We start from the raw sequence: 10,010 nt of genomic DNA, 5'->3' as shown, positions 1-10,010 counted from the left end.
ACTTAGAGTTGGGGTTTGGAATTGTGAGTTTGGGGTTTATTTGCTATCATTGTTTTTAATTTGTATTACTATCTTATTATCAATGTCTATAAACTTTACATATTAATTTTGATGGTTCCTTGTAGCTAATTTATGATGCTATTCATGTTGTGAGTTTGGGGTTTAATGGCTATTATTCCTTGTTTTAGTTTGTATCCTATTTATTATCAATGTCTATAAACTTTACATGGAATTGGGCTGCCTAGATTAATATTGATGGTTCCCTGTAACTAATGTATGATACTGCTCATGTTGGTTGCCAAGCCGAAGTAAGATCATATAATGATACTACTCATGTTGATTGCCAAGCTGAACTAAGATCATATAGTGCTAGCCATGTACTTTGTTACTTGAATATAGGTTCTAATGTTATGTTTAGTATACATTATATTTTTGTTGATATAATTTTTTTTTTCATGGTGCAGAGATGGATGTGAAGTTTTGTTCTGTTACACAGAGGAAGAACATCTTGTATGGTATTATTTACTTGAAATTTTTTAGGCTGTGTTTGTTTCGTGTAAAACGTTTTCCGGAAAATACATATTTTCCGGAAATGCTATTTTCCGGAAAAGGAAAATATTTTTAAGTGTTTGGTTGAATTATGAAAATTGTTGTGGAAAATATTTTCATGTGTTTGGTTCTATTTGGAAAATGCTATTTTTCGGCAGCAAATTCCGGCAACAACACAACAACAACAACAACAACAGCAAATTCCGGCAACAACACAACAATAACAACAACAATAGCAAATTCCGGCAACAACAACAACAACAACAACCAGTTCATCAAAAAAAAAAAAAAACAACAACAACAATCAAACTTAAAAAAAAAAAAAAAAGAAAAAAAAAGCTGAGAGATCGAGGAAGCGATCGACGGCGCGGTGACGACGATCGACGATCGACGGCAAGGCGCGGTGCGAAGAGCGCTGGGTTCTTCGGGGATCGAGATCGAGATCGAGCGCTGGGTTCACGGCGAGGCGCGGTGCGAAGGCTAGATCGCGGGATCGAGCGGAGGTGATCGAAGGCGATTGCCGGGGAGATCGGCGGTAGTGCGATCGAAGGCAAGATCGGCGCGGTGCTCGGGGTTCGCCGGCGACGTCTCCGGCGTGTCTGGGCTCCTCGGCGGGGGCTAAAGGTGCTCTCTTTCCCTCTCTCTGTCTTCATGCTCTCTCTTCCTCTCCATTTTCCGGAATTCATTTGAAGTGAAAATGATTCCGTAAATCATTTTCACCCTTGACCGTGAGTCAACTGAAAATGATTTCTGGAAAATTGCATTTTTCGGCGCAACTAAACACCCGAAAATATAGAAAACTATTTCTGAAAATGAATTTCACTCAAAACAAACGCAGCCTTTATTTCAAGGTTCATTAAAACCCTTGAAATAAGCTGATACAACCGTTTTAAAAAAATGTGAACCAGTTTTAGCAGCATACCCGCGAGAGTTTTGGCTCCAAAATATTACATTTTTCAGCACCACTTTCACGCGACCCTCAAAATAAAGATATTCCAAAATTTTCAATCAACGAAATAAAGCCTATAATTTGAAAAATAAAAGGAGAAAACCATTTCATTTAGTTAGATCTAAACCTCGTGGATTCGTAGCTCTCCAACTCTCTCTTAGAATACTCAAAGGTGCAGTGGTCGACGACTTAGCTTCGGCGACTATTTGAGGCACGGTGGGCGGCGATATCATCTCCGATGACGAGCAAAGGGCATGGTGGTCGGAAATATCATCTCTTCCACTTCTTTGTTCGATTACAGGTCTCTCTCTATCTAACTCTCTGTTTATTTCCCGAGAAAAAAAATTTGAAGTTGTCCTAATCTCTCTTGTTTTCTCTGTCATTCTCTTCACTGGTCGAGAGACTACAAAGTATTAGTCCAATTTTGCGTAGTCCTAGTGTTTTACGGGCTTAGAGAGCAAGTAATAGTATAAATTAGGGGCTAGGGTTTGGATACAGAATTGGAATCACGCCAAACTGGCTTTGATTCAAAATAGATCCCTGGCTTAAAAAAGCAGAAGGTGTTGATTACATTATTTCTCATTTTCTTCATTTTGCTATGCATTTCCTGGTTCATTTTTGTTTTAGGTCCAATCCGAAGCTTTAGCCTGATTCAATTTTATATATAAAATCTTTTTTTGATTGTAAGTTTGAATTTTTTTTAGTAAAATTGATGCATTGAAATTGAATGAGAATGAAATAGTTTTCATTTGGCAGGGTAAGAAAAACTGTCTGATGAATTGTGCTTCTTCTATGTTCTTTTAATACATGTTCTGAAGAAACACATATCCAATAGGTGAAGTTTCATTCAATCCCCTTGAATTAGAAACTTTTCCTTCGTTTTTTGAGAAGAACCATCCTTTTATTGTAACTGTAAAATGTGTAATTTTGATTTTATGGCCTGTATATCACAGAAATTTAGTAAGCTACTTGTATTTTTCAGTTGTCATGTCTATGACCAAAAGTTTCATCATTTGCACTGTATGTGTGTGCAGTTTTTGTGTTTAATGTGTGGTGTGTAAAAAGTAAACTTCTTGAAAAGTTATTTTTATTTTTATTTTTTACCAATTTTTTATATACTTCTTTTTGGCATTCTCGCTTCTTAAACTTATAACAATAATAAGTTAATAACACAAATAACTGTATGTGTTATTAACTATGCTTGAAATGCTTCATCTTGTATTATTCTAGGATCCTGTGATGAGTGTATAACCTACACTATTTCCACTAATTTGCTGATTGACCGAGTAATCTTTTTTAATATGCTGGAAATGCTTATTGCTTCTATTTTTTTAAAGCATTCTTGTTTAGGTAGATATATGAATATTGCGATTGAAGACTAAATTTCTAGTGCCATATTTACCAGCTTGTGGAGAGGTGATGTTTATTAAAATTTTCTTTTGCTCTTCATCTATTGCAGACAACATATTGGAAATTTGCCCAAAATCTGCATTTGTTTGATAGCGAACACTTTGAGCTCCACATTTATCTGGTAGGGTCAATGAAGCATGTGGAATGTTTCATAATGCAGTTTGAGGTTTATTTGATCGATTGCAAAGTGGTGCTTTTTCTTCTTGCTTTTGCTCTTAACAATGTACTTATGTTATCAAAGCAATTTGTTCAGTCTTCAGTGAAAGTCTTGGTGGATCTCAATTGCACATGCTTTTTACATAGAACTTTACTTCTATAGAAATTAAAAGGTATATAATTTAAAGCCAACCTGCAGATTCTATTAGCCATGTTTAGTCTTCAGAACATATGTGCTGACTCAACTTTAGAGTGCCAAAATTCTTCTTCTTTCCCACCCCTCTCCCTGCTTTAAAAAAAAAAAAAAAAAAAAAATTACCTTCCGATTGTTCTGTCTATATGTGGTGAGCTGTTATATGACTGGGATCTATCTGATTTCTCTTATTTAGTTTTTACCCTTTACATAGGTTTATACTATGTCATGCCTTGTACAACTATCACTCTTTTGGCAGTTGACTAGATTCTATTATTTCTTCTTTTGCAGCTTGCTTGTACCTGGTACAACTTCTATCAGTCAACACCAACAAAATTGGCCGGGAGAATTATTTCTTTCATTCTGGGTAGGTGAGTTATCCCTATTCTTGTGATATACAATGTTTTTGTCTGTGTGTGTGTGTGTCTTACACTACATCCATAAATACCTGTTTTAGGACATGACGGTGGGCTTCTACATAAGTAAATATCGGTCACTTTATTTGATATTTACTTATACTATTTTTGGGCTGTTCTTGTTGTCTAGTTTCTGACAGTTCTTAGCAGTCACTTCTTGAAAAGTTTCTGCTCAGCTTGCCAATGAGTTTCTGATTTGCTGCATTAACACGTATATGCACTTAATAGTAAATACACTTTCTAAATAACCAAATAAATTTTTCACAAAAAAAAAAAAAATGATATTTGGTGGACATATTTTCAAAAATCAACTATGTTGAAACAATCACTTAGTAGAAATTAGAGGTCAAAAGGCTTCAAGGTGAAGCATGCAATACATATATGTCTTTTGCTTGCCATTTGCTTCTAGTTGCTTTACCAAGTCAAACACTCCCATGAAAGGTGTGTAGATATATTTTAATTGTACTAGCTGATAACTTCTTGCTTTGGAGATGATGATGAAGAATAAAATGTATCAAAACTTTAACTCTTGGACAGATTTGGTCTTTGTACGAAGTGTGGTTGTTGATATCTTTTCTTAAACAATAATTGACAATAATTTGTAGGTTTGAGTTTGGAGATCAAAGAAAGTGTAAATGTAGCAATATACCACTTTTGCTATACATTAATATCATAGCATATCATCTCAACAATTGTGAATTTTTGTGTGTCTATATATATATATATATATATTGTGCATGATTGTGGTTTTTTTTTTTTTTTAAAAATAAAATAAAATCTTATTTTGAGGGTCAAGAGACGCCTTAAATAACCTTATTTATCAAGGGTTGTAAATATAAATATTTTAAACCTTGGTAAAAGGTTATTTAAGGGTCACGAAGGCCTTCAAAATTTCTTTTTCAACGGTATATGTTTCGAGGGTTATCAAGAGTCAATTGGACTCTTAAAATAAATTTTTTCAAGGTTTTTTAATACTTTTTTTAAGGGTTTTGACCCTTGAAAAAAGTTATATTTGTTGTAGTAAGCTGTCTTGAGTCCTCCTTGTCTCGCCGTATTTATTAGATGTTTCATGTTTTGCTAAAATTTACACACACACACACACACAGAGAGATTTTTAAGGTTCCATTACAATTTTGGTGACTTGGTGCTGGGTTGTATTTTTCAATGAAGTGTCAAATTTTGATTCGGTCAATTAAGTTACATTGCAACGATTTTATTTTTAGATATTGCAATTGATATGACAGGGTTACCAAATCATTAAAAATACGTCTACTCATTATTCCGTTAAACATGTAAGCAAAGAAACTAATGGAAGTTAGTAAAGTAAGCAATTGTGTTTACTTTTAAAACTTTAAGGACTAATAGAGCTCCATTGAAATTTTAAGAACTAAAACGCTCAGTAGGTAAACTTTAGAAACTAATAATTTAGTTTTGCCATTTATTGTGATTTATGAACCTAACACTTCTCCCAAAATAATGTCCAATTAATGTCACGTACAGAAGAGTACCATGGGCAGCTAATAACAATAATGTTGTAGTTTAGGATCTTATAGGATCTTAATTCTTATCCCTTAGTCAAGAATATTTTAGCTTAATGTCCTAGTAAAATATTAATTTAATAAGATGCAACTTGATGAAAAAAAAAAAAAAAACAAAAAACAAAAATTATGAGTTGTGTTGTTTCCTAAAAATAATATAAAATTAATTTATTAATTAGTGAGAGTAATCACTTGGTGCAATCATGACTTTAAGCTCAACTTTTTTATATAGTATAAAATGCGTGTGTGTGTGTGTGTGTGTGTGTGTGTGTGTGTGTGTGTGTGTGTGTGTGTGTGTGTGTGTGTGTGTGTGTGTATTGTGCCTTTAAATTTATGCTATCGGAACAAAAGAAATGCTACTGATACAAACTATTTTACAACATTTTTACAAAATGTTGATATGATCAACCTCTTATTAGTTTTCATCTAGACCAATCATTAATATCACTTTTGCATTTACCAATAACTACTCATTACATTAGCAGTTTGTAAAAAATTTTATAAAATAGTTTGTATCTCTAACATTATTCATCGGAACAATAGCTAATATTTACGTACATTTGACGCAAATAATATAAAAAAACATGGGCCAAAAGCTAGTGACTAGTGTTTCTATTAATGCTATGGCTATTGTGTATTTTATAGGAAATTAGGGACGACAAGTTGAAGTTGATAGATGGAGAACCAGCAAGTAGGGAAATTCAACTAGAAATAACTGCAAGTGCTTCAATATGAACTTCAACTGAGTGTCGCATCTACAAGGTTCCATATCACCTTCGCAAATGGAATGAAGAAGCCTACACTCCTCAGGTTATTTTAGTTGGTCCAATCCACCATGGCAACAACAAATTTCAAACTATGGAAAAGCATAAAGAAAGATGCTTCGAGAGCCTCAAACAACGAACCGGCATAACCTTGGAGGATTTTGAAAGAGATATAAGGCAGATGGAAAATAGCATTCGACAATGCTATGTAAAGACTGTTGTTGAGCTTGGAAGTGATGAATTTGTGAAAATGATCATGTTGGATGCGAGCTTCATTTTGGAGCTTTTCTTGAAATTTAGTTCAGAAAGTTGGCCAAGAGAAGATCCATTATTGGTGGAAGCATGGCTACTTGATACAGTGTTCCGCGACTTGTTATTGCTTGAAAATCAGCTTCCGTTCTTTGTTTTTGAGATGCTATTCAACCTTGCATTCCCCTATGGCTCAAACAACCGTTCTTTGATTCAACTTACTTTTGACTTCTTTAAGACCTTGAACATTTATGATAGAACCCCCAGTTCTGTTTCTAATGAGGGAATAAATCACTTCACCGATCTGCTTAGAACTTTTCAACTACCTGAATCCTCTAAGCTACCAGACAGAGGCCAAGACACAACTTTTCCTAAGTACTCCGCAACACAGCTGCATGAGGCAGGAGTAAAGTTTACGGAAGACTCAAACAAAAAGCCAGCTGCATGAGGCAGGAGTAAAGTTTACGAAGGCTCGACCTTAACTTTCGAGGATGATATGGAAGATCTTGTGAGAAACGTTATGGCATTAGAGCAATGTAATATTAGATTAGACACATACTTCACGGATATCTATATAATTTTGGATCATCTTGTCGATACTACTAAAGATGTGGAGTTGCTTATTAAGAATGGAATCATTGTTAATTGCCTAGGAGACAGCGAAACAGTGACATCTATGATCAACAAGCTTAACAGAGGAATCATAAGGAGAGGTATGAACGCTAATTACTTCAATCTCTGTGAAAAATTAAATGCATTCGCTGAGGGATTTTGGAACAGAAATAAGGCGAAATTAATACGTCAATATTTTAACTCTCCTTGGAAAGGAACTGCTACCATCGCGGCTTTTATTATTCTGGCACTCACTGTATTACAAACAATATTTACTATCAAAAGTAGTATAGGTCCAAAGCGCGTGTAATTTGGGTGTTTGTTTGATTGCTCAGTGATAAATTTTTGTGTTTCCGCATTCTTGCGTAAAATAAATAATAATACACAATTGTTGTGTTTCCGCATTCTTGTTTACTATATATGTATCTTCAACTTCAATTAATAAAATCCGTTGATTGATCCTTGAGCAAAATGCTTGGAGGTTCGGAAGGCAACCATACCTAGAAAAAAGTTATACCGTAAAAAAGTGCAGCCTGAAACCGCGTTACCAAAGGACTGCAGGGGCGACGGTACTCTTTGGTCAGGGGGTTCAAATGAACCCCCTGACTTCAAAAAAAAAAAAAAAAAAATATATATATATATATATATATTTAATTTTTTTAATTTAATACATTAATTTTTTCTTTAAAATATTTTTGCACACCTTGACTTAAATTTCATGCACCCTTAGTACAAGTATTTTTAACTCTAAAGTAATAGTAAGTGTTTATGAATTGTAAGTATCANGTTGTATTTAAGTTTAGAAAATTTTGATGATAGACTTTTAGTTTTATTTAAATTAAATAGTTGTTAAATGTTCTCACCATAATTTGAGGAAATATATCATAACAAATACTCCCTCCGTCTCAATTTATTTGTTATATTTCAAAAGTCAAACTTTTTAAGGGAACATCATTTATTGTTTTTCTGCCTTATAAAAATGTATAAGTATATAAAACTACCCTTAAATAAATTTATTAGCATTTTTTAAATAAAAAAAAGGGAGTTATTCTTAATGAGACAACTAAAAAGGTGCCTCAATTAGATTATTTTTTAAAATATTTTTTAGTTTTCTTTTTAAATATTTTTGAAAATAAAGTAGGGGTATAATAGGAACATTAGTAAATTAATGACTTTTAGTTAGAGTAAAAGTCAAAACATGGGTTTTTTATTTTTTATTTTTTATTTTTATTTTTAAAGAAAGAAAACTTGGGTAGTTGTTTGAGATTCAATTTCATAATTTTTTATAATAGAATTTAGTTTAAATAGAATTTAAATTTGTTGAAATTTAAATGATTAAATTATACCTAAATTAAATAGTTTTTGAATATTATCCCTTAATTTGAGGAAATATATCTTAATAAATAATATAAAATTAATTTACTAATTAGTGAGAGTAGTCGTTTGACACAACCACGGTTTCTTAATCAACTTTTATTATTATATATATAGTATATGATATGATTCGTGAGTTATGTTGTATTTAAGTTTAGAAAATTTTGATGATAGATTTTTAGTTTTATTTAAATTAAATATTATCTCCTTAATTTGAGGAAATTTATCATAAAAAATAATATAAATTAATTTACTAATTAGTTGTTTTAAATTATTGATAATAGACTTTTAGTTAAAGCAGAAGTCAAAAGATTGTTTATATATTTAGAAAGAAAACGTGGGTTTTAGTCTACAATTTAAGTTTAGAATTTTTAATAAGAATAATGCTAGAGATACAAACTATTTTACAAAAAAATTTACAAACTATTGATGTGTAGATTGATTATTGGTAAATGAAAATGTAATATTAATAGTAGGCTTAAATGAAAACCAATAAGAGGGTGGCCACATCAACATTTTGTAAAAATGTTGTAAAATAGTTTGTGGCTGTAGCATTACTCTTTTGATAATAGACTTTTAGTTTGAATATAATTTAAAATTGTTGAAGTTTAAATGATATGTTTGATCTAAATTAAATAATTGCTAAATATTATCCCTTAATTTGAGGAATTATATCATAAAAATAATATATTAATTATTTGTTCTTAAAATATTGATAATAGACTTTTAGTTGAGGTATAATTTAAAATGCGTTTTTTTTTTAGAAAGAAAACTTGGGTTGTTGTTTGGGATTAAAGTTTAAAAATTTTTATGATAGACTTTTGGTTTGAATAGAATTTAAATTTGTTAAAATTTAAATGATAAAGTTTTACTTAAATTAAACAATTGTTAAATATTATCCCTCAATTTGAGGAAATATATCCTAAAAATAATATAAAATTAATTTATTAATTAGTGAGAGTAATCACTTGGTGCAATCATGACTTTAAGCTCAACTTTTTTATATAGTATAAAATGCGTGTGTGTGTGTGTGTGTGTGTGTGTGTGTGTGTGTGTGTGTGTGTGTGGTGTGTGTGTGTGTGTGTGTGTGTGTATTGTGCCTTTAAATTTATGCTATCGGAACAAAAGAAATGCTACTGATACAAACTATTTTACAACATTTTTACAAAATGTTGATATGATCAACCTCTTATTAGTTTTCATCTAGACCAATCATTAATATCACTTTTGCATTTACCAATAACTACTCATTACATTAGCAGTTTGTAAAAAATTTTATAAAATAGTTTGTATCTCTAACATTATTCATCGGAACAATAGCTAATATTTACGTACATTTGACGCAAATAATATAAAAAAACATGGGCCAAAAGCTAGTGACTAGTGTTTCTATTAATGCTATGGCTATTGTGTATTTTATAGGAAATTAGGGACGACAAGTTGAAGTTGATAGATGGAGAACCAGCAAGTAGGGAAATTCAACTAGAAATAACTGCAAGTGCTTCAATATGAACTTCAACTGAGTGTCGCATCTACAAGGTTCCATATCACCTTCGCAAATGGAATGAAGAAGCCTACACTCCTCAGGTTATTTTAGTTGGTCCAATCCACCATGGCAACAACAAATTTCAAACTATGGAAAAGCATAAAGAAAGATGCTTCGAGAGCCTCAAACAACGAACCGGCATAACCTTGGAGGATTTTGAAAGAGATATAAGGCAGATGGAAAATAGCATTCGACAATGCTATGTAAAGACTGTTGTTGAGCTTGGAAGTGATGAATTTGTGAAAATGATCATG

At 32.0% G+C, this 10,010-nt stretch overlaps 1 protein-coding gene and 1 non-coding gene across 2 annotated transcripts; both read left to right on the top strand.

Moving 5' to 3' along the window:
* The first annotated feature begins 1,446 nt into the window (after positions 1 to 1,446).
* On the top strand, positions 1,447 to 3,919 carry LOC112003839 (uncharacterized). The gene is made up of 3 exons (XR_010629146.1): positions 1,447 to 1,799; positions 2,958 to 3,029; positions 3,549 to 3,919. It is a non-coding gene; the product is annotated as an uncharacterized LOC112003839 (transcript).
* Positions 3,920 to 6,069: 2,150 nt separating this feature from the next.
* Positions 6,070 to 6,672, top strand: LOC112003848 (UPF0481 protein At3g47200). The gene has a single exon (XM_024036069.1). The coding sequence runs from the start codon at positions 6,070 to 6,072 to the stop codon at positions 6,670 to 6,672; it is 603 nt and encodes a 200-aa protein (XP_023891837.1).
* The last annotated feature ends 3,338 nt before the right edge of the window (positions 6,673 to 10,010 follow it).

Source organism: Quercus suber, unplaced genomic scaffold, assembly GCF_002906115.3.
Source record: "Quercus suber isolate HL8 unplaced genomic scaffold, Cork oak 2.0 scaffold_83, whole genome shotgun sequence".
Taxonomy (NCBI): domain Eukaryota; kingdom Viridiplantae; phylum Streptophyta; class Magnoliopsida; order Fagales; family Fagaceae; genus Quercus; species Quercus suber.
Note: the sequence above shows the minus strand (reverse complement) of the source record. Positions and strands in the feature narration are given on the sequence as shown.

What these genes read in the sequence shown, in the direction of transcription:
- LOC112003848 (XM_024036069.1), top strand. Translation starts at nt 6,070, where the DNA reads ATGGAAAAGCATAAAGAAAGATGCTTCGAGAGCCTCAAACAACGAACC.